At 37.6% G+C, this 25,430-nt stretch overlaps 1 protein-coding gene across 1 annotated transcript in view; it reads left to right on the forward strand.

Annotated features, from left to right (window-relative positions):
- The window catches only part of CADPS2 (Ca++-dependent secretion activator 2), a 271,004-nt gene that overhangs the window by 242,319 nt on the left and 3,255 nt on the right, over positions 1 to 25,430 (forward strand). The window contains exons 28-29 of the mRNA XM_010581326.1: positions 5,526 to 5,633; positions 24,120 to 24,224. Coding sequence (XP_010579628.1) covers positions 5,526 to 5,633; positions 24,120 to 24,224 — 213 coding nt within the window. The remainder of the gene's footprint in view (positions 1 to 5,525; positions 5,634 to 24,119; positions 24,225 to 25,430) is intronic.

Below are 25,430 nucleotides of genomic sequence, written 5' to 3' on the forward strand. Positions count from 1 at the left end.
CATTTAGCTGGTTTTAAGAAGCAAACAACTTCTTCTGGGAAATCACTGCTTATTCAGGTGTGGCCAGACTGTGCCATTCATTTTTAAGCAGGATATACTTGGAGACCTCTGTTTAAAAATAAAGAGCACAGAACAGTCATTATCCTCATGCCTAGGGCTTCTCCTGCCTTCCTCCTCCTCTTCCTCCTCTGTATACCCAAACCTGGGAACTGGCCCGTCTGTTTTCAGATCCATAAAAACAAGCTATTGCCGAATTGGAGGGAAAGCCCTGCATCATCTGTTTTAAGCCAGCAGTATTTTTGAGATACCTCTTAAATGGAGATCAGAAGGATGGCTGCTGATCCATAGGAAAGTTAAAATAACATAGTAGAACATAGTTTATTTTGGGGGAAAAGCATATTTTATACCTGATTTTGTCATAGGAACTGTAGCGTTTTGAAGACCTTTTGCACTACAGAATCAAGGTCCTGGTGCAGACACTTGCACGCCTGTGTTGCCCTGTGAATGCAATGAAACTAAACATATATGAAAAAGTGTTTATGTAAATGCTTGCAGAATCACAGCTTAAGTTCTGCATGACAGTTCTCAAAATACATGCAGCCTTTGGCAAGGTTGCTTTTTCTTCTACAGGAAGATGTATTAGAGGCAGGGAAAATGCATTTTATTTTTTCATTTAAGCAAAATATATTTTTCATAACCATGAGAATAAAATGTTACCTTTATAATAGACTGATAATACACATCATACATCTTCCTGCCTGGCTTATGTATTTTGATTTGTAAGAAACGAAGGGAGCAAGCATCTTGTCATGAGTACAAGTAGTTTCTATTCCAAAAATATGTTAAGGATATTTTAATTCTGTCATTCCAAAGCCCAAGTGATGAGCCTTGCAGTATTTAGAGGAGAAATTTCAGGCAGTGAAATTTTCCATAGTGCTCTTTCATTTGGTGGTGGACACTGAATAAGGAGCTCCTGTGTTTCTCACAATAGCCCCCTCCAGCTCATCACTCCTTTTCATTTCATTGTTACATCCATGCTGTAGTTAAAACGTCTCCCTCCAGGATGCAGGGGAGGGGAAGGGGTTGGAGAAGAGAGCAAATACAAAATGGGATGAAGTTTATTATTTTATAGTTAGTCTCTAACAGCTGTTCCCATCTTTGAAACATTAATGCTTTGACAAGATAGTAACTCAGTAAAACTAGACTTTTTTTACATGGTAATATCAAAAATACAAGTTTGTTTAACATTCTCTGATGCTAAGAAATGTTCTGTGACAAATGCCAAAGTGAGAATAAACATTACTCAAGTATTTACAAATGTACATGGCTTTTATCGAGATTCGTGAGAAACTGTTGCGTTGCAAAAAGCTGTGCAAAATCTCTCCTGTAGGAAAAGCCTAATATTAGTGGCAGTATTAAGCTTGTTGCAACCTTTCAGCAGCAAAATATATGAATGCCTGGAAATCAAGGCAATGCAGCATTACTTTTGACTAGATGCCTCGGGGAAATTTTTTGAGTGGGAGCGATGTGTGTCAATCATAATGCAGCTTCTGCATCAGCTTGGAAACTGGAAGAATGTATTTTAAAGTTTGCCTCCTTGTTAAATAGACACTATGGTAGTGTTTTCCTGTTTAAAGGGGGAAAGTTAAGCTGTTCTTTCTTTATCTGAATTTGTTGCTATGAGAAAGTGCCTGTCGATCCAGACCCACCTACCAGTGAATAGTAAAAGAGACAACCTGCACCTGTGGGATTAGGTGCAGCAGCAGGAAGTAAGAGCACTTGCAGTGTATAATTAAGAAGGATTTTTTTTTCCCCCCCAAACAGCATGTTCATCTTGCCAGGTTAACTAGTGATTAACCCTAAAAAAGAATGTGCTGAAGCCTACACCCTTGTTTAAACTCATTCACTCGCCAGTGTATTCAGTTACTTGTGTAACCAGCGACAAAGTAACCCTATTTACAACTCTTCATTTCCTGGTATTTTATTTGATGTCTTTGTGTTTCCAGTTTCTCCATTCATCTCTTTGTTTGGTTCTCTTTCATTTTCAGATAGGCAAAACATCTTGTCTGCTGTTCTGAATAAAACAAACGTACAATAACTTTTTATTTATCATAAAAAACCACTTTTTTTCTTGGGGAAGTTTTCAGACAGAATACCTTTTTTCACACTTACCCGGATAAATATACCAGGTTAAATTCTTCTCCCAAAGACGTGTAAATAACTCTCTCCCATTAACTTCAGCAGATGTTCTGCCAGAGATTCAGAGGAGCAGGATTTTTTATATTGGGTATAGAAGTGGAGACTGAGTTGCTTAAGTCTGTCCAATATTAGTAACAAAATACCCCCTGTGACAGTTACTTAAAATATATCTCAGTTTCTATTTGTTTGTCTTTTAAGGTACATCCAGTTGCCTAATTGTTGTTTGTTTTTTTAATTCTACATTAACCTGGGTTTTTTTCTGAAGTTTAATAATTCAAAATAGAGCAATAGAGGATCATGTAATCAGAGGTTCCCATCTAATACATAATCCCTATTAAAAAAAGTTAAAACATTAAATATATAGCACTAAGCCTGTTTTGATGCTTATAATAGCTTTCTTTTCTTTCACATGTGTAGAGAAAACAAATTCAATGCATGCAATATGGAGAGATAAAGAAGTATTTGATAAACTGTTCGTTCATTCAATGTTTCATGTGTGTTTTGCCCACCATGAGCAAAGATGGTTAACTTGCAATGATGTTGGTGAGGTTTTAAACAGAGAGTCATACAGTTGGAGTATTGATAATCTTCCTTACCCAGACATATTTCTACTGTGGGCAGACACTGTTTAAAAGGAAAATTAATTTTTTTCCGCAGCGATTTCAAAGATAATTATCCCGCACACATTAAAGAAGGATGAAGTGTTTTAAAGAACTGTAATTCTAATTGGTAAATGTCACCAGCTGTTGCAGTTACTCTTACTTGTGTATATTCTTTTAATGATTACACTCCTGTGCCACAAGCTACATGAAAATATATTCACTAGGTGTGAAATTCCCATATGTCACAGCTTCAAGACTAGGTAAACGTCTCAAAGATAAGGGGAGAGATAATGCTGATGGGAAATGTTATTTTCCTAGCTTTGGCTGTCTGCAAGATGAACATTTTCTATTGAACTTACTAAAATAAAAAATTGTGTGAATTGGAGGACCATTAGGTTTTAGCATTCAATGGAAGATTCATATATGCATTCCGGTATATATCTCCAAGAACTAAAATCAGCCTTTCATTTGTTAGATTATCTCTTTCACCCACCCGTGGAGATTTCAAAATATTTTCCCATTATCCCTCCAAGTTAAAACTAGTCCAATTCCTATAAATTGCCTGTCAGGTTTTAGAAAGTACATAAGGTTTCAACACTGGTTTTATTCTTTTGTACCATCACAAATGAGTACACTAAGGTAAGATATGGAGCTTTCTGTTTTAAATCTCCTTCACTTTGTGATTTAGTTTAATTTAAAAACATTTCTGTCACATTTTAATGAAGGTACATTTTTATGAAGGAAATCTATTGATTTCCATGAGCCAGGTTTTCCAACAGAAAACTCTTTTATCTATTGTAATCTCACATTTTTATTTCTATGCTTAGGATCAAGGTGTGTAATTCAAATGTAAATATAAATAGTCCTGCTTTCCTTTTAAGAGTTTCATGTAGGCATGTATGTAAGTGCTAAGTTTTTAAAATGAGCTTTCATTGCCTCTGGAATGACCAATCCAAATGTGCAGGAGACATTTCAGTTTTTCTGTGTGAGTTTTGGAGATGCTAGGAGTGTTAAACTAGGCCATCATTCCACATTTAACTGTTACTTTTAAGAAATGAAACTGCCATTGATGCACATGTATAAATGAAAATCTGCTTGTTTTGGATCATATTCCTATATGTGTCCATGGTAGATTCAGGAAAAAAAGAGATGAAGCTTATGATCCAGGGGGTTTCACTTACTGCAGTTTTGAGGGGAGAATGCTCTCATCCTATTATAGTAATGGCAGTTTCTGGACAGGTATTAGTTTGGGCATGTTGCACCTTTCCTTCCCTCCTGTGCCCAGACCTGTTCATATACATTATAATATATTACATACAAGATAATAAGGAATGAGAAAAAATAAAAGTTATCCACTTGTAGACTAGAAACAAAGCCTTGATATAAAATTATATGTAAATATTTTAACTATATGAGCATTTTTATGCATACATGCCTTTAAAATATGCTAAATATTTTACTCTTACAGCTTTGTACGTATGCTGTTTTCAGACAATAACAGTTTCTGAGAAACAGAGATGACTTATGCCTGGGAATTCAGGGACTGGGTATCGCTGTTTTCATCCTCGTTCCCTAGAGCTGTTAATTATTCTGCACAGAGTCAGTCTTAGCCAAATCTGAACCCTTTCTAAATAGCTTTGTGCTAAGACTTACTGTAAAGTATTATAAAACTTAACCTTCTTTTGCATGCCATGATGTTTAAAAACTATTATTTGGGAGCAAGTGATAGTTTTACAAATCTGCTCACACAGAGGGCATGCACAGAAGACTTTCCAAAGTGCTTATGTTCCTTCTTGGTTCCTGTTAGAGAAAGGTGAACTCCTGGCCAGCCCTGCATACACTGCCAGGAAAGGGGATGTTCCAGGCTGTTAGGGACTAGTGTGGAACAATATTTTGTGGGTACAGAGGTCCAGAAGTCCCAGATGGGCAGGAGAGAGCAGTTTCAGCCACCACTCTGGCTGACCTGACACAGCATCACACACACACAACATATCCTAGCCTGTCCCATGTTCCGGAGCATGGTATGAAAATTACACCTACTCTGCTATTCATACAGAACACAGATCAGCACAAGAAGAGAAACATTTCAGCCCTTGGTCCTTCCCTAGTCATCCTCCAAGCTGATTGTGCCAGTGCACCAAGTTTCAGAAAAATAGGGGTACATGTCTACTCTCACACCAACCTTTCTGTGCTGTTGCTCTCAGAGAAGTGCTTGAACTTGGTTTGAATTGAAATTAGTAGAAGCTAACCTCAAACACAAAGTTCAGCTGTACATTGAAAGCGAATTGCAACAAATCTGAGGCAATGAAAAAGGAACCAAATGCTTTTTTAACCATTTTCCGAATGTGATAGCAGGATCTTGACCTTGAGGGAGAGGTAGCTATGAGACCCTCACTAACAAAAAAGGGGAAAATGTCCAAGTTTGCCATTGGTGTTACCAGAGCCAAGACTGCATTCCATTACATATGGCAATGTAGATTTATGACTCAGAGCATCCATAAATTATAACACTGAGAACTTTATTAATAGTGAACCCTCCTGAACTTCATGGCTAACCCAGAATTCATAGCAGATTTAGTAAATACAGTTTATACATGTGTTAACATTGTACCATAATCTCAGTTTTCATTATGTTTAAGTATAACTTCTTATAAGTCTCAGTTTTTGAGTGGTCTACCTCTTTCCCTTCCCACTACTTTCTCCCCTTACTTTATGTCTCCACAGAAACCAGGGATGGATCTAGCAGACACCTACATTATGTTTGTTCGACAAAACCAGGATATACTTCGAGAAAAGGTCAATGAGGAAATGTACATAGAGAAGTTGTTTGATGTAAGTAACTACCCTTGCAAAGCTTCCTGCTATCACAACTACATCAGAAGGGATAAGCTGCATTTTAATGGTATAAGATGTTCAGATGTTCTTCTTCCCTGTTGATCATTTCTTATTTTAGTTTTTATTTACCATCTTCAGCTGTTAAAGTGGTCTTTCTTTAAACATTTCCTGCATGAAACTTTTAAGCGCTAGAAGGCATAAATAAAATTGGTAGAAAATTGTTATTTGAAATAGTCATTTTTCCACTGTGAGTAGTCCAGTTTTATTCCATCTTTTGATTTTGAATGTGTAAAGGAGGGAATTGGATTGGTGTGGTTTGTGGACTCCATTGCAGACCTAATTTCCCTAAATAAAGAACTTATACATATCACTGCCTGCTTGTACACAGAAAGATGCCAGTTACGCCAGGTACATCTATGGGTTTTACTGGTACTTTCATGGAATGACTCTTAGAATTTTGTTGTATGTTTTTTTAGTTTAAGACTTAAAATTTCTTAAAGTTTACCAAACGCTTAGTGAATTGTTGAACTCATTTTCAAAATTCTAATCCTGCTTCTGCAAGTTCAGAGCAATCCTTGTCCTCATACTTGAGGCCCACACATTGCTAGCCAGCCTGTATCTTCACAATCATTTCCCTCAGCTTTGATACTGGCTTCTGCAGCCTCCCTCCACTCATGCCTTTGCCCTGATTCCTCCTCTTTTTTTAGAAATGATCACCTACTCTACCAAAATTTTCCTCATACAAGGCTCTCCTATAAGGCTGCTAGCAACACTCTTGGGCATATTTCTGCTCATTCAAGTTCTGACCACTAATTTATGTCTAGTATGTCCCTTTCTGAGTTGTCTGAAGGAGAAGCTGTAGGCAGCTGAAATTGTGCCTTCTATATAAATTCTAAGTGCTACACGTGTACAATATGTCTAAAATAAAAGTTATTTTATTATAAACTTGGATCAATTTACATGATAATGATGTCAGTCACTTATAATTATGTAGGAGTTTGAACAGGGAAAGAAGTCATCTCTGGCACTGTGCAATGCAATTTATTACAAAACAAATTCTGGAACATAATACAGACTTTGAAATGTATTTATTTGTGTGTCATCTCCTAAGTATTTTAGAAAGCTTTGCTGGCAGTTTCATTTAATTATGCAAGTTACAGCAAATGTTTTCATAACAGCAATTCACAGCCTTTACTGTGACACTACAGTTATGGCAGTCACAGAAGGTCCCATAACATAGACTCTCAGCCATGGTATGTCATGTCAGTGTTTGTTGTTTGTTAGACTGGGTGGTCAAAATGAGACTTCTCTCTCAGATTTTATATTTCCAGACACTCCCAAGCAGCTTTACAGAAAAAAGTATCATCTGTTTTAATAAGCTAAGTGCTAATATGTGTGAAAAGAATGATTTTATAAAAGCTTTGATGCCCTGCAGGGGTAGAAAAATTATCATCCATCCAGCTGGCACCTTCACAAAGCACTAAAACCATATTAGCAACTTCTGCTTCAGTTTGCTTTTGCACTGAATCTGCAAGCATATGTTTCATTTTCAAGTTTCTATTTTTTGTTTTTCTTTGGGGTTATTTTTGCTTATGTTGTAATTTTCTGAATGTTAAAATTATGTGCCTAAGGCCAAGTCTTAACTCTCACTGGAGAGACCACATTGACTTTGTTGATTAGACCAAGCCTTAGGCTATGCCCGTAGCAGTGAACTGGCCAGGGCCTGGGCACAGGCCTGAGAACTAGCAAGTGACCATCCATACCATTAAGTGATCAGCATGGTTCCTGGTGTGATTTTGGGTTAGGCCAACTAGCACTAAACCAAGGACAGGGCCTCCGTAAAATTGGGTTAGCATGGGTCAAGGACCACTTCCAAGTTTCATTTCGGCAATCAAGCTGTTCAGCACAAGAAAACATCTCCTGTATGGATGCAAGTCATGACACAGCACTTGCCTTTGAGACGCAAAACCATTCCTGTCCTCTTTTACTCAGTACTACGCATTGTATCCTGTCATGGCCAAGGCATGTAGCTGTAAGAAAAGAAAAAAGGTGTACGTGATAAGTATTCTGTGTATCAAATATCTATTTCTATCTTTATCTTTCTTTACATATGGTGGTATCACATTTCTACATAACATCACACTAGGAGATATAACCAATTGGACAGGTTCAGATAAATGCATTAACAAATACATAAGCTCATAGCGTGCAGAAATTTAAAACAAAGGCTTCTCACTGTGTTAACTCACCTTTCCTGAGATTAATTCCGATTTAGAACAGTATGACTGAGCAAGATTTTGCCTGTGATTTTTGGAAGGGTTTTTTAAATTAGTGATATAACAAAACCTAGGTACTGTTTATAAATTCAATTCTATCAAGTTATATTTCAATAGAAAGAATAAAATATATTCAGATTTTTATGTAAATATACTTCTAGCAGTTCAACTGGCTACAGTTGTAGATCACAGTTGATTTCCCCTTAAAGTACATTGTATTTGTGTCAGATAAGAAATCATCAGCCAAGCGAAATAGGAAGAGTGCATGTCTGTGCTTCAGCCAGGGAAACACCTCATCCAGAATAACCAAAAAAAAAGAGATTGTTCTGTGTGCTAGTGGTGTTAGTTATAAATATAGACAAGCTCAGGCCTTGGATGCTATTTTAATCCCCAAAAATGTATAATTACAAACTATTTATGCACAGATTTCATTGACTTGATTCGGGGCTGCTATATAGTAATAGTTATTACAGTGACCAAGAGAATGGGATAGCTATCATATGAAGTAATGTACATAACAAAGAAGATCATTTAAGTTTAAGAATAGTATTGATAGAAGTACAAATGTCTGCCCGTAGGTCACAATATGTTAAGGCTAGAAGTTGGAAAATTTTCTATGTACCTGACAAGTCTCAAACGAGGGAGAACATAAAAAATTGTTTTATGGTGGTGTTTGATAAGCCTCAAAAAACACTGCCATGCTATACAAAATATGAAAATCAGGAGAATGAAATTTAAGCTTGTGATACTAATCCTTACATATGAGAGAGGCTCAAATCTCCAGGGAACTTTGAAAAAAGACAGGGCTGCTAGTTTTTTGGGCACCATTTTTAAACCATTTAAATCCTATGCTTCAGTACCTCTGCTCATCAGGCAGCAGAACCAAGGTGGTTATTTTTTTCCTTCCTTTCCTCTGAAAAACTTGGCTTCTGGTTGCATTTCATTCTTACCTCCTCTGGAAGGGGTATAGACAGCATACAGAACAATATGGCTTGGTGCTCCTGGTAACACTGGTCTCTCCCAGGTCAGTGTGCCATCTTCTTGTTCTCAAAATTAATCACCAAATTTGGCATCACAAAGAGTTTTTGCTTGGTCAGTTTGTCAGAGAGACTTAGGACTTTTTGTCTTCCTTTGCGGTCTGGGAGATGGTCTTCTTCCTAAGGATCAGCTGGGAATTTTACCTATCAAATTCCTTCCTGTCACAGGAACTCAGGACGTTTATCTCCCCCTCTCATGCTGTAGCAGCTTATAGTTGTGCTTGCTTGTTTGTTTTTAACACCACCGATCTTAAAAGAGCACTAGAAAGGTTTTGTGATGTGTTGTACACATGGATGGTCTGCAGTACCTCTGGGTTAAATGTCTGCTCCATGTTCATGATTCCCAAAGGCTTAATCATTCAATGAATGATCGATGTGATTCCTTGCAATCTCATGCTCTGCTGAACTAAATTAAGGCAATGAACTTACACTGGGACAGGTTTCTCTAACAAACTCAGATAAAGCAAACTTTTCTACCTTTAATGCTGCAGTGACTCAGGTAGATTCAGTGTATAATAACTAAATCATGAAGACAGGCAGTACAGTGTTTGTTTAACAATTACAATTTTTAATTATGATTAAAATCATCACCCACGGAAACTTTTTTAAAGTTTAATCACTTAAACCAAGAACTCATTTTTTTAAATAAAGTTTAGTAAAATGTTTTAGAAACAAAGTTGTACTTTAATTTGGTTGTTTTTTTTTAAACCAGTGTTTGAAAAATACTTACTTTCAGAAAAGGCTGTAAAAGTAGCAGTTGGTGAATGGGAAAATGAAGTATTTAGAATAGAATTACACAAACCTAGAATAAATCTAAAATACTAGTAATTCTTACTAAGGCCCCTCTTATTTCTAAAGATAATCTGCTTGATGGATGGCGTAAGAACATTTGTGCAGCCTATCAAAGAACAGTGTTGTGTATATGATCACAGAATTAACAGATGTAAAAAATATCCAACTATGAAATTCCTGTGGAGTCTAGTTCTACACTATCATAATCAATGGGAGTTTTACCATTTACCTTTGTAAATGCAGTGCTGTGCCCATAAACGTGCCAGGTTATCATCACTGACTAGACTTAGATTCATGTTTCTACTGGAATTTTTAAGATGGGACTAAGTCCTGAATTCCTGAGCACTTTAAATTACATTAGACTTATAAATCTGTTTCCTTTAAAACAAAATAGGATTTTGTTGACAAACCAGCTTAAAAAAGATAAGTCATTTTGCATAAAACACTTTTTAAAACATCAGTGCAATACTTACTTTCTGTATAGTTCCTAAGTGCCACTTGGATAGATTCTCACTTTCTTGTACCTTTTAATTGCACGTGAAGTATGGATATTCTTGTCTAAACACAGAAAAAATTCATTTCAAATATTTTTTCTTCATAACCCTTCTTGGTTTATTTGCCATTAAGAGCATTATCTTACAGGTTATATTTGTGTTGGGTCTGTTGTGAAAAAATTATAGTATAAACAGATGTGTGATTACAATTTTATTAAGACTATATATGCAATGAAATCTTTATGCAGTAATTGATTGCTGCTTTGAGAAATAAAGAATGGTTTAAGGGAGCAGTTTTGACACACCAATGGTTAGCTGTTGATACAACTTAAGGGCTTTCCAATTTTTTTAGACTTTAATTTCTGGGAAACCTTTGCACAAGTGTACCATAAACACATAAAATAGTCAGAGTGCACATCCTGGAAGGTCGGCATTGGCAAACAGGTCCCTTGGTTAACTTGTACAAGAGGGTACCTGTTAGCAGGTGTTGACTTTGGCCCTGATTGCCCATTTCTTCTGGGTGTTAAACTGGTGTGGTGTGACTGAGTAGTCCTGTTGACTTCACGGGGACTGCTCATGTCGGAGAATGTCCGTGGAGTTGTGGCCTCGTGCAGGGTAACAATTCAACAAGCAGTGTAAGAGGTGGTAATGGCAGGGAACTCCTACAACTTTCTCTGGAGTGCAGAAAGAGTGAACGTCTTTATGTGTAGTATAAACGCTTAAGCAATCCAGATTTACATAGCTGCTTTTGGCTTTTCTATTTCAAAAATTCAGATGTAATGTGATATTCTTTTTCTGTCAAAAAAATGCTTATATTTTGTCTGGAATGTTAATTAAATGCTAGTAGTGTTCCCATATCACAACCATTACTTTCCTTTTCCATTAGTAGCATGGATGGACCATTTAAGTTCAATGATGTACTTGAGGTTATTTGAGGTAGTAATTATTCTCCAAAGATTACTGTGTTATGTACTTCATTCCATGCCTAAATGGAGATACGAAGTACTCATCTGATTAATTTCTGTTTGCCATCATATCTGCAAGTACATTTTTAGCAAATGCTTTATTCAGTTGCATCTTTTCTATAAGTCTTCTGACCTTTTACAAAAAATGTGTTAAAAATGTGCAAATGCTACTCCCTGGCAAGTGAGTTAATCTTCAGCTGGTGTTACACAGCTGAGAGGAACACTTATTTTAGATGTGAGTTTTCCATAGTGCCAACTCCTTGTGCTGTCCGTGTCTACCTCAAAAGCACCGTTACCATAGTATTAAGTATTCAACAACATTTTTCTAGAAAACTTTAATTGTGATTTTTTTCTCATTCTCAAATTGCTTCCTGTCATGTTAATTTTAATAAGTAATCTTCACTTTCATTGTTATGTAATTATTTGCAAGTGTGTGATTTGACAAAAGGTCTACTTTTTGATCTAGATTATATGCCAAGGCAACTTCAGCAAGTTGAGACTAGGTAGGACTGGTTAAAGGCCACATTTGAATCAAAAGCTGTGTTTGTATTAACCTCTGAGAAACATGAGAGGACCGTGCCTAATTACTTAAAAGAGACTCCACAAAAATGGATTGTAGCTTGTTGATCTTCTTATTTCTTTGATAACTCAGAATAATCTTCAAGAAATATGTGGGCTTCTTTCTCAGATTCTTGAAATTTGATCACAGTGCAAAATTGTCCTTTGGCGCAAACCCAGAAATACACATCTTTGCATGATGCACCTGGACATATGTGGCAGGTCTGGTAGAATCAGCTAATTAACAACACAGGCTTAAACAGGCACCTCATCTGGCAGTGTAGTTAGTTGCCTGATGGTGCTCAGCAGGATTTGGTAGTGCTTTTTATTTTTCTATCCTAATGGTCTGCTGCCCACCTAATTTTGCCTTATTGTCAGCCACTACTTACCGCAGCTTGAGGCCCTCCCAGGAGGCTAAATTATTATCAAAGGATTAGGGAGATGTAGCCTTGCAGCTCTGACATTTCTGATTACTTGTCTATGCCAGAACACTAATTAGCTGTGACTAATTAAGAAAAATGTTCCTGCCATAGAAAACCATTTAAAAGAACTGAGAAGTAGAAAAGCAATTGAAAAGCTGAGCAGTACTCAGATTTGCTGATGCTCTTTAGATTTTCACCAAAGTCTTAACTCACCTTTAATTATGTCTAATATTTTATAGGCTAAAATAGAAAGCTCTTGATATGAGAACCACTCTGCAGTTTTCTCTTGATCTAAAGACATTCTTGTAATTTTAAAGCAGTTTGTCATGTCTTTTTTGGTAAAAGAAAGAATTTCAGAGAAAACTGTAGGCAATGTCACCAAATGTGGACTGAAAAAGTTAATTATATTAACATGCTCACATATGTGAAACTCTTCTGCAAGATGGAAGCAACATCTTGCAAATTTACTGTTCAAAGACTTTTCTGAGTTCATGAAATTATTCCTGATGTTTTCAAGTAGATTCACCTCATTTTTGGAGATAGAAATCTCTATAAAAGAACAGTTCATTTGAAAGCTGAAAAATGTAACCTCCATCTGATTTCATATAGTATGTAAGTTTTCTTTGATTTTTTTTTTTTGTTTTTTTAATGGAATATGCTGAGAAAGGAGTGCCCACTCTTGGAGGGTGCTGATTATGCTGCTATGAATCCAGCAAAGTTCAGTACTGTTGAAATCAATAGGACCACAACACACTTAAAGCAAAGCATGTGCTTCAGAGTTTGCTGCTTCAGTATCAGAACATTCAGCACTTGTAAGCTGTTTTACACTGTAGCTGAGAGTGTGTTCTCTAGAGGAAACCATAACACAGTGGCTGGTTTTGATATGTTTCTGATATGATACATTTTCCCACTTCTTCATTTTTTATGCCATTTTTAATTTCTGAATGTCCATCTTGTTGGGTACCAAACAGCCCAAATAGATATAGATAGGGTTTTCTCAAGACATTATGTATCCTGTAGTTCAGTTTGCATTTGGTATTCACAGAATGGATGTCTGACACGTTTTTCACACTAATTCAATCATATTATTTAAATCTTCCCAGCAGGGGAGTAAGAAACTATGAAATAGATATTCTGATATCTTTCTAAAAGAGCTTTTTGGGTATAAAAGGGAAATAGAGAGTTATTTTTCAGGTCATTAAATCTCATATCCTGATACTCAGAATTTCTTATGCTGTCCTACTCCCTAATTTCCCTGACTTGTGTGAGAAACTCACTTTGGAGGGGAGGGGGGAGGGGGTCATGTATAAATTGCTGTGCATCATGAGTCAGAGAGGAAAAAAAAGATGGAAAAAAATCCCAAACTCAAGATTTTAAAGCCCATCTGACTTTTTTTCTGAGGGCATTTTATCAGTCAGGCGTGGAACTATGAGTGGTTTTTGCTTGTTTGTTTGGGGAGGGGCTATAACATTGGGAGCTTCCAGTACAGTTTCCCCATAGATATTTCTGGTCTATGCTGTTCGTTCATTTATTTAACTTAGTTAAATGCATCTATCCATCACTCACAGTATCCATTCACTAAAAACAATAACAATTCTATCAAATAAAAGAGAACTCTTTCCAACATCTAGGCACAATTTAGTCCTTTAACCTTTTTATCCTGCTAGGCACAAAGTAGCAGCATCTCATTCCAGGCACTGCGTGGTTTTTTTTTTCCTTATCTAGATGGCTTGAAATGTGTCTAGCAACTTAATGGAATCAATTGAGCGTGGACAACTATAAAAATATAAAATAGCGCTGAAACTTAGATGAGTCTGTCAGTAAGTGTTAAATGTGGCTGCAGCTTTCACATTCTACACAGTCAAGAGAAATCAATAAGGATTGTACCATTTATATTGTCTTACCTAATGTTTGTTCACCATGAAGTGCCAGGCACAAGCACCATCTAGGGAATATTGATTTCCTGATGTACTGTAATTCACACACGTATAAACAGCAGGAGAACCTTGTGGCTTCTCAAACCTTACTTGTGGGTTTGATATTTATACTTGTATTTCATTTGGGTCAAGCTTAGTGTAAAAAGGAAAATAAAGCAAAACTCTGCGTCAGTGTTTGCAAATAGACACACAGGCACATCTTTGATCATATTACAAGAAAAATAGTGCCAGAAAGTGTAAGAATAATCTAGTTTTACTATAATGAATCTGGAGTAACAGAAAGAGGTTGCTGTGTTGTAAATCAAAGTAGTACCAGGTGAGGATGCTGCAGAGTGCTCTGACAAAGTCGGTGATACATCAGTGGAAAGAGCTTCTTAACCTGTTTGATCACAGGGAACTGAAGCTTTAGTGCTGATGTAAATGGGCAAAAGTGTTGAATTATATAGAGATTATTTCCTTTAAATAATTTTAAAGTGTTTCATCATATATTTTCTTAATTTACATGGCATTGACTATCCTTAGTACTTAATCTGTACTAAAAGTGTTTACAGCGTGCAAGAAAAACAGTACGTATAATGAACAGAAAAATCAGCTCAAAAAAAAAAAAGCAGCACAGCTGTAAAATCTGCATAGCTGAAAGAGTGCACACAGGCAGTAGGGTCAGAGATGGAAAGGAGCAAACCAGGCACCTGCCCAATCCAAGGACACTTTCTCCAAAGAGATGAGGGGAGGAGAGAAGCAAGAGGGAGGCGGGAGGCTGGACCTCTCTCTGTACCACATTAGCGTTGCTCAGTGTGGTGCCCAATCGATGCGGTGTAGGAGAGGAGCCGCTCCACCACCGTGCAACTCCCGATCAACTTCACAGCTGCATCCAGCCCTGTCATATGCCACTACAATAACATGCAGGGTAAACGGATGATGAGTCCAGACTGCTGAGGTGGAAAGAAATGAGCTGCCTGTAAATACTCACCCAGAGGAACCCAGGTTGTTTTAAATACGTTAATTAAAATACGTACTTGACCTCATTCCACATGGAGCAGGCAGTCTAAATAGAAGACTCTAGGACAAGAACTACTAACATGGGGGTAAAAGCTCCAACCTAGACTTTGGCCCAACTTCGGTCCACCTCACTTTTGGTACATGGTGCAGAGACGAAGAATATACTCGCCTTAAGGGAGAGCTGCAGCTCCCAGGAGGTCTCTTCCTGTGGTCCTTTTGGTGATGCCTCACTCCAGGGACTCCCTGAGGAGTCCTGGATGACTGGGCAAAAGCAGAAGTAGGTGTCCCAGTTACACACCTTACTGGCAGAGGGAACCTGCACCTTACTCAGATTATGCGTGCACTTACTTAGGAAGACTGCTTAGCATTTGTGCAGCTAAGCGCATTCGTAGGGTTTTTAAAACTAGAGCCTGATAGCAGGAGGCTAGTGCTGTAACGAGTAACAACTTGGTCATTTTTCATTATGTTCATTTGTTTATTTTGAGGATCCAAGCTGGCTTTCGTTTCAAGGTCACTGAAGTGGTGTTCCTCGTTCTGTGCCTTGGAGGATGTTTGCAGGTATACCCAAATTGCAACACAACAGGCAGTATTAGCAAGACTGACAGTGTTTGCTCCAGAGTTTTAGCATCAGAATAACCTATGGAAGTACTGTTCACAGATGCACTGCATATCCAGGGTTTGCGCTGTTAGTCTTTCACAGTCATGAGCGTTGTGTTGGTACCTAGTGTTTAAAATCAGAACAGCAACACTACATATGTCCAGATATGGAAGGAAGTTATGCATGTCTAATTTTGCAAACTTCCAGTTTCCAAGCACATCTACCATATGTGAAGAAGCCAGAAAACAGCGAAGGTCACAGGCATTATAAAGTAGCATAAATATTGTAAATTGCTGTTTAGCAACCAATATATAATGCAGGGAGAGATGAGTACTGCATATTTTTGTATTAAAAATGCATATTTATTTGTGAATTGAGAGCAGTTCCATAGCAACTAGCCAGCTTCTAATTATAAGCCTAAAATATGAAAAATTGACTTTCTTCCTAAAAGATAAGCTTTTCATGTGTTAGATGTTCTTTGTTATTTCAGAACAATATCCTTTTTGCCTAGAAGTTTCAAAGATGCTTAAGATGCTTTTAAGTGAGCTCCGTTCTCTCTTTTTTCCTCACGACTGACTCCAAAAACTAGCCTGCCTAATTTCTTTCCTTGTATCGCCAGAATATCTTATCCAGCAACTGTTCACTTGTTTGTTGTCATGAGTCCTGCTGAACAGGGTCTTTCTGTCAGGCTTTGGGTCCTCCTTTCTGTTGAGCTCCTTTCCCTTTTCTCCCAGTTGCTTTTGGAGTGACAGTGGGAATCCTTCATTCAAATAGGCAGGGAAGAGACTGACTAGAGACTAAAGTGTTTGTTTCATCAATTAGTCATTCTTAAGAAAAAAAAAATGGTTTTTGAGCTCCCTGAGAGGTTTATTGGAGTAATGGCACAAAAAAGGCAGAAGGAAACCAAAGGAAGAGTCCCACTGGAAGGAAGAAAACCTTTCTTCCCTGGCCAAGCAAGGGTGCCAGAGGCGAGTTAATAAATCTGCTACAGTCACATGCATATAAAAAGAATGGGAAAAAAAAAAGGGGGGGGGGGGAGAAAGATGCAGTTTGTACCCAAACAGAGTTTGTAATTTGAAATGACCAAGCTAAAGAAATCTTGGTCCTGATTGCTTTGTCACAAGAAGTATGAGTGTTGAAAGAGACAGCAGTATGTGGTTTCTTTCTCACTTTTCCTTTCCTGGTACACGTAGCTGTAATTTAGGCTGTGAACATTTTTGCACATTCCCAAGCCAAAGTTCAAAACTTGGCTTAGCATTTCAGGCCTAGAGGAGGAATCAAAACACGGAAGCTGAATAAAAGCCTTAGATGTTTCCAGAAAGATGCCTTGGTAAGTGATGCCGAGCTTCAGAAGCATTAAGACACTGGTGGGGTGGAAGAGCTGTGTGTCTGGGGCTCTGTGCAAAGCAGGATCATGTAAGGGAGCACAGGGCTTGGGAGCATTATAGCAGAAATGAGTGATACAGCAACAGGGGGGCTCTTGGACAGGTCCTTGAATGAAAATGGGGGAAGGAACTGAAGCAAAATGGGGAGCAGAGGTAAATACAGTTTTTTCATATGACACAATATTGATTTAATCATTTGCATTTTCCAGATGAAGGGCTTTTAAACATCTGATTTTCGGTGTAGGGGGAAGGCTTCATTTGTACTGTCCACTAACCCCACGGTGCCAACAAGGCTAACGCCATGGATTTTCCACTTGTGCTTAGTTTAATCTTCATTTCTTTCAGTTTTTTAAATGAAAATTTCTAGGGGGAAAAAAAATGCAAAAGGAAAAATATTGTGGCGGCATGGTGACCCCCAAAACCAATACTATTCTCCTTAAACTTTGTGAACATTGAAGAAAATTCAAATTAAGCCCCCAGATTTTCCAGGTCTGATGTCTGCATATTCATGGATATATACTATTATTAGATGAAAGCTGAAGTATGTTAAAACATCCTTTCAGTTTTATATTTGTATTGATTGTATTTTATACATTGTAAATAACAATAAAAGTAATGTGTCCTGATACAGTAAATATACAGGAAGTGAACATGTTGGAAAGTAGAGCTAGATCAGTGCCGATGAAGTGGAGATACAATTCCAACTCTCGGCACAGTTGTAGTGTCAGCTGTTTCCCTCTATATTCGTTTGGCTATGAAATTTATGCTGCTTAAATATTTTTCCTCATCATAGCAGTGCTTTGAATCAAAAGGGGGATTTATTTTTTTTCATTTTCAGAGAAATTATGTAAACTTCTTTGATGTTCTAAACAGAAAGATTACTATCTTGCCAAAAAACAGCCAGAAGCATTAGGGTAGCTGTAAGAATATCCAGGCTACAAGTGTACTTGAAAATTTGATTGTATCTAGAGATGGTGTAATCTTTATTTCTACACTCAGAGGCCAGCTAAATGACCACTTATGCCAGCTGAATCTTATTGTCTCTAACATAGAAGCACATCTCAATAACATAAAATTCCCTGTTGATTGAGAACAGTAACATTGAGACACACAAAATACCACCTTTGCATGGGCTTCCCACAAAGGCAAAATTCTGAATTTTGGTGAGAATATTTTTTCAGGGATGTCACTGTAAACATTGAGTGCTCAGAGTCAAACCTAGCTCAGCATTTTATGTTGTGGCACTATGACGCTATGTATAATGAGAAACCACATTCTGGTGGGGTTGGATGACCTGTCACAGAAGGGCAGTGGCTGTCACCATGAAGCTACATGGAGCTGATAGTGGGATGGGAAAGCTCTTGCGTGAGAGCTTTCCCTTCTCTGAGGCTTCCCCAGCTTCTGTTCCTTCATTTTCCTGGTCACTGGCACAGTTATTCTCATTGGAAATGCAACTGGAAGTGCCTCACAGACTAGTTCACATCTATGATGAGTGCATCTAGAAAAGAAAAGTGGCTGGGGAGATAATTTGTTCCTCCCAGGAGAGTGAAGATACAGCAGGGAGTGGTGGGAAGGCACTATGTCACTAGTCAACAAGTTCTGGTCTCCCTCCAGCAGAAGAAATGGGTATTTTGACCAGTTCATAAATTGCCTGTGTCAGGAATCAGAATCGATAGGTTACGAAGAGGGTACAAACAAAATTTCTAGATGCTGATACATGCTTTTTTTTTGTCTATGTCTACCTACAGTTGCCTCAACCTTCAAAGGTTTCTCAGGCTTTCTTAATCAAAAGGCTACCTAAACCTGATGGAAAAGGATAAGCATCTTATGCCAAGTTACTTCATTGTTGCTTTTAGCGTGCAACTAAATACTTCTAATTTCTGAAAAAAATATAAAGATTATTTTGAATGTTAATTACTTCTTCTGACTTGATTTCTTACTTTGGTGTTCCTGTGTGTATTTACAAGATGCAGGTGACCTTCTGATATATCGTGGTGGCCCACACGTTGAGAAATCCGTCCTCAGGTGGGGGTTTTTTAAGAGTTACCAAGGCTTTCCAGCCTTCAGAAGAGTCTATGAACTCTTCTCTGCTCAGGTAAAAATCCTCACTGAGGTAGATGATGTCTACCCCTAAACTTGAAAATACACCTATGATTTCTAAACCTCAGAGTATTTTCAAAGGCACTACAAGTAACACTTAGTTCCCTCATTATCGTTAACATTCAACAAAGGAGGTCAGTATGATTAGTCGTGTTTTACAAAGAGGGAAACAAATTATGAAACTTAAATCAGAAATTTTTTTCTAACTTTTGGTGTTTGCATTTTTAAGGAAGAACTTATTTATTATTTTGTCATTTAACATTTTTTTAAATGTCCTAAAAGTTCCATGGCACACTACTAATGCTAGCTACCAAAATCCTGGAACAATGTAATAGCGTTTCCTTTTATTAAAAACTAGGCAGTAATATTTAACATGCTCATAGCATTTCTTACGCATTTTAGCTTACGCTGCCTTTGATATACAGTCTCTTCAGTGAGAAGCGTACTTTTTGTTATTGTTCCTGGTAGGAGAGGTAGAGCTGGAGGAAGTAAAAACATCCCGTTGTCTTCTGAGGAAGTCGATTCCTGATCAATAGTGCGATAACGGCTTTGGGAGGAAGATAACACGCGGTTCCTAGAAAAGCTGTTCCCTCTGCCATATTCAGCAGAAAAGGCATTTTGACAGTGCCCATTTATCAAGAGCGGGCAAGATACAGAAACTCGACGGGGTCTTGTGTCTCAGGCGTTAGGGATACCAGCCCTAGAAGGACTAAAGCATTGTGTGTTAGTATGTATTGAGCCTCCTTCCAGGTGGCAAACAGCTGCACCTTTTTATAAAACTTCAGAAATAAATCTGAAGTGCTTGCTTTCAGCCGATAAGTGTTATATTTAATTGAACCGTTCTGCGAATGTTATAGCTCAGGCACCCAGAAAGATGGTGAATATTTAATATATTTGTTTTGTATTTCCACCGGTCAACAGAATAATGAAATTCCTTAACTACTTCTCTTTAACTTGCCTGAAGAAAGCACGGTATGTTGCTAAATCGCTTTTCACTGGGCCTGCCGAGAAACAACTTTAATCCTTGTTAGAAAATTGCAGAGTCTGGGCCTGACAAAGAGCTCATGCCTGGCGCATTGTGAGCGCTGGGAGCGGGGCAAGGGGAGCCCTTTACAGCTGCGTGCCTCCAGCCTGCCTCAGCTGGACTATTTAGGCGAGGAGGTTTGTCAATTCCTCCCGACAATGGAGCGAGTTTTTCAGTGCCTGTAGCCGCGCCGAGCCCCGTTGGGGATCAATGCTGGCCATTCAAGCTGCACCCTCTTTCATTGCTTTGGTTTGTTAATTTAAGACTAAAGGTCTGCTGAGGGGGTTTAGGGTGTTTAAGAAAGCTGATGAACTGTTTAAGAAATCTGATGAACTGAGAGCGTTTATAGCCCTGGTGTGGCAACTATTGGCACTGAGGGAGCTGTGTCCTTGTTGACCCTCTTGTTATTAAAAATGCACAAGTGCTGCGCTTCTCAATATTTCAACACTCTTTCATTGTCAATACCACCTTCTGAGCCCTTCAGCTTGTTGCTTGCTCTAAAGATCTTCTTAGATTGGGTTTGAAAACTTCACCTTAAACACTAGATTAGACTGATGTTCTGTTTTCCGTGCTCCTGTTGATTTGTTGAACCTTCCCAGGGCTGGAAAGCAAGTAGCAGCTTGATGGGGAGACGGGCTGCTAATATGATTTACCAGTCTACAGTCATGCACAATAAGTGTGAATAAATACAGGGGTCTCACAGAGTCAACCCTAGCCTTTCCTTTTCTCTTATTTTTTACTTTAAAAGAGGTATCTCAGGAAAACGGAGTAATGCATGCCCTTACAGGAGCTGGATGAGCTATGAATAAGAAGAAAGGGGAGGGGGGGAAACAGGGAGGCAAACGTATTTTTGTTAAAGTCGTTGGCTGCTGGTGCGTGCTGATGTGAAAAAAACATATAATACTGCTTCATTCCTGCATAGATGACAGCAAAGAATATGGCACTAATACCATATAATTGACATCTGCAAGAGTCGCATTGTCTTTTCAGCGCTACCGTTACTAGCGGGAAAGTGACTTTTTCTTAGAACAAGTTAGAAGGATTTTTTTTTTAAATATTATTACTTAAAAGCTGTGTAATCTCAGGACCATTATCTAATCGCTGATGCTTTTGAGTTTGCCATAGATTCCCGTAAGTCACAGCAGATACATCCCTGCCTCTATGACACGCTCATGGTTGTCAAAATGCGTGGCCTTGGATTCCGCCCCTGAGAGGCATTTGCAGTGCTGTGCATTTTAACAGGCTCCAAAAGAAGTGATGGGGAAATACTTTTCTTCTTATGAAGCCCAGCAGATTTATGTTTATGCAGCTTCAGCCTATACTAACTGTTGAAAACTAGTGGGTATAAGGCCAATAGTGAACAGGAATCCTATCCACAAGTACCTCTAGGAGGACTCTAAAAATGTACTGGGTGTGATTTTTATTAAAAATACTGTGACAATTCAAAATAAGAATACATCTTTTTCTAATACAATAGCAGCCGTGTTTTTTCTGAACAAGGCACGTTGACAGAGGAGCAAGTACCATAGTATCATTTCACAATCACCAAATTACACATTTCTACTGAGAGTTTAACATATCAAAACTAGTCAGGAAAACATGTTATATTGTTTTCATTCACAAATTTGAGTAGCAAAATTAATTCCCCCCAATTTCTTAGCTTTGTTTCAGTGCATGTAAGCACATCACAGATAATGTATGGAGAGTCTAATTTTTACTGCATCCATCTTAATTAAGTTATCTCGCTGGGCTTTAAAACATATGTTTTGCCAGAAAACTGGGACTGGGTCTATTCTCGGTGATCTGGCACCATTCAGTGGTGTCGCATGGGGAAACGGATCACAGAATTTTCAAGCCTGCCTGTAGTTTGTTTGTGTGAGCAAGTTTGAGCCCCTTCTGCTTTCTACTTGATACAAACCAAATACATCGTGGATGTGTTACTGGATTTTTTTTTTTATGGAATAATATCAGTTTTGAGAAAACCGCTACTAAAATCATTCTCTCTACCACGATTATGTTAAAGATTAACAACTGTAGAGTCTGAGTGATAATAGGGCTCATCTTACTGCAAATAACAATAGATATTCTGGGTAGAATGTTTGGCATATTAATTTTTATGTTTATTAGATCAATGGAGTTCCCCGAGTGAATAAGCCTAGCTGTATTTTATCTTCTAGACATCTGTATACATACAACACCTGTCATGTAGTTTACAGCTGCCACTTAGTAACAACTCTGTCACATTAGAAATATTTTACAGGTACTTATAAAGGAAGTCAAAACCAGCATGCATGTTTGGGGTGAAATAATGTAAATAGTATAAGAATGTCATTCAGTGATTAAAAAAACAGTATTTTATGGATACCCAGTCAGTCCCACATTTTATTGAATAAATCAGACTACTTTTATGAAATGTGCAGCTGTCTGCATTTTGTGTGGTTGGTTGTTCACTTCTGTAGAATAGTAAATTAATAGGAAAAACTCTAAAAAATGTAAAAGTAATTTATTTCCAATGATTTATAATTAAAATACATTTTGACACATTAAACAAAATAAATGGAAGCCATTCTTATATGAAAATCTTATTTCAAACTTCTCTTAAAATTGATAGTTACAATGAGATGAGACTGTTTCCTGTAAGGAAGAAGTATTTACATATATTTATTGTATGTCTTTAAAGCTTTTTCCAGAGATCTTACATTTTTATGAAGGACTTCTATTTCTGTCTTTCATTACACCTAGTAGCCAGTAATTTGTCTTCACTTTTTTCCATATATATTTTATTTTATTTGTTAATCTAGAGGTGGCTAATGAGACAAGTTAGAGCCTTCCTTTGAATTACTTCACGATGTATACCTTGCCTAACATGCTGCATTTTAAAATATGCACAGTGTTTCCTCTCTTTGCCTATCTGTGTATTTTGCAAAGACACAGGAAATTACATTAGAAAAGAATTTAAGCCTCTTCCCTGTGGGGAAAGAGACTAGAAACAGAGCTACGACACAAACTCTTTTAATCTCTCACTGCTAAAATGAAAAAAAAATCCCTTCCTTTTTACAGTTTGACTAAATGACATCTGGTTGGTATTTTACGGGGGGGGGGGGGAGACTGCTACAACTATATTTAGTAAAATCTCTTTTAATCCAGTTAATGTGAAAGAACTATTATACTAGCTATTTGGATCTGAGCATTTTTTTACGGTAATATAGACAACAACAGCAGAGAGCTTATTCTAACCCCATCCATTTGTGAAGCTTTGGGTGAAAACATACTCATGCCTAAGACAAAAAGGAAATAAGGTACGCTGTAATTATAATTAGTAATTAACGTAAAACACAACCTTAACATGTTTGTTTTGGGAGGGGTGGAGTGGTGTTTTGATCATCCTTAAATACAGTTTCCATGGATTTCTGATTTTTTTTTTACTTAATAAAGAAGTTATTTAAAAGAAGAAAGCAAGACAGATTCATTATTCTATGTTTGATTCTGTTTTCCTCGTTGGATTGGAAAATCTAAGTATTGCAAAATCTGTCTCAAGATACCCTACCTGTGTTTTTTTCCCTTGCTGTTTTAGCTGTCAATTCTCTGACGTAATTGGGTATTTAATATCCATTCTTACTGACAGATAGCAAAGTGCGTAACGCTATTTTGCTTGAAAACATTGTAACTGAAAGATAAAATGGCAGTTGCTAATTCATGTAAAGAACAGTCTAGGTCAAGTTATTTGATTTCCTACTGACCCATGCAATTCTCTTAACAGGAAATTATATCATTGTTGACTTCAAGTGCTGATCTGTGATCATTTCAAAGTGTTTCACTACCTCTCATTACCAAATCTGTTAAATGAATACTGCAGGGTTGTTTGGTTTTTTTTGGTTTTTTATCCTTCTTTTCAGCAATGGTATAGCAGCTCCATGAAAGTCATATGCATGTGGTTGGCTGATAGATTAGACCTTCAGCTTCACATCTACCAGCTGAAGACTCTCATCAAGATAGTGAAGGTAAATAAAATGTGTTTGTGTTAGACTGAATAGTAAAGAGAGAAAAGTGATGAAGTATTAACTTGGTTAAGTATAGATCACCCTAAAAGTTAAAAAATGTGGAATAAAGTTGCAGACGCATATAGTTTTAGGTTGGGTTGGGGTTTTTTCACAGTTCTGGCAAATTTCAGAAGAACAACAATATATTAAAACCTCTAAAGTTAATGATATGTGCACTAGTAATTGTCATCCATTCTGGATTCAGTGACAATTAAGATTATTCCAAGGAATTTTAACAGATTACTGCTAGCTGTACAGCAATGCTGTATGGTACTCCTAATAAATTATTGTTTGTCATATTACTGATCTTTTTTGGTTTACCTTAGTAATCCAGATAGCGTTCTTTCTCCATTTTTCCCCCTCTCCTAAAAAGTAACTATTTTCTCTTTTATGCACATGTGATTACTAGGTTCAATTGGAAAACAGTATTCAATATATTAGATAACATTTTCTAACCTTCCATACTCTGGGGTAAGTATCAATAGAAATACCAATCCCTCCAGTCCAGCCCTCAGTCATTTACACTGGCCAATGTCAAATGCTTCCGAGTGAAGTGTAAAATACCTTGCAACAGGCAATTACGGGTTAACCTACCATAAAAGAAAGTTTCCTCCTAAATCCCTTTCAGATCTTAGTTAGTACCCTTAGGCAAAAGGCAGAAAGCCATTTCAGATTTTTTCCTTTTAATTCCATCTTGTTTAACTCTGAACATTCTTGTTATTTGTATAAATGTGGAATAAGAAGCTCTTGTTGTCAATGGCGACCTTGATTTCTTCAAAATATTTTCTCATGAAGTTCATGCAAGACTGTAAAGTAGCAGCATTTTAACTCGTGGACACCAGAATTGCAACTGCAGCTTTCAGGATTCACTAGCTAAAAGGAAAAAAACCCAAGAGAGAGAAGTGCAAGGAAACAGTTATAATAATGATGGCATCATGGCTCCCTGAACCACCTTAGCTTAGCTTTGCTGTTTCTGACCTTAACTGATTTCTCTGGGAACAGGATTTGGCTCTTCAGTGTGTTATGTGCCAGAATGGCAAAAGCAGTTTGCTATTTGTTGTTGAAATGGATTGCTGTTGTGAAAGGTTTAAAGCTCTTCTCAAGTGAAGGTAGTTATCATCTTCTGGGGGGGGGGGGGGGGGGGGGGGCGAAAAAACCCCCCCCGCC

Source organism: Haliaeetus leucocephalus, unplaced genomic scaffold (assembly GCF_000737465.1).
Source record: "Haliaeetus leucocephalus isolate CR32 unplaced genomic scaffold, Haliaeetus_leucocephalus-4.0 Scaffold763, whole genome shotgun sequence".
NCBI classification, from domain to species: Eukaryota; Metazoa; Chordata; class Aves; order Accipitriformes; family Accipitridae; genus Haliaeetus; species Haliaeetus leucocephalus.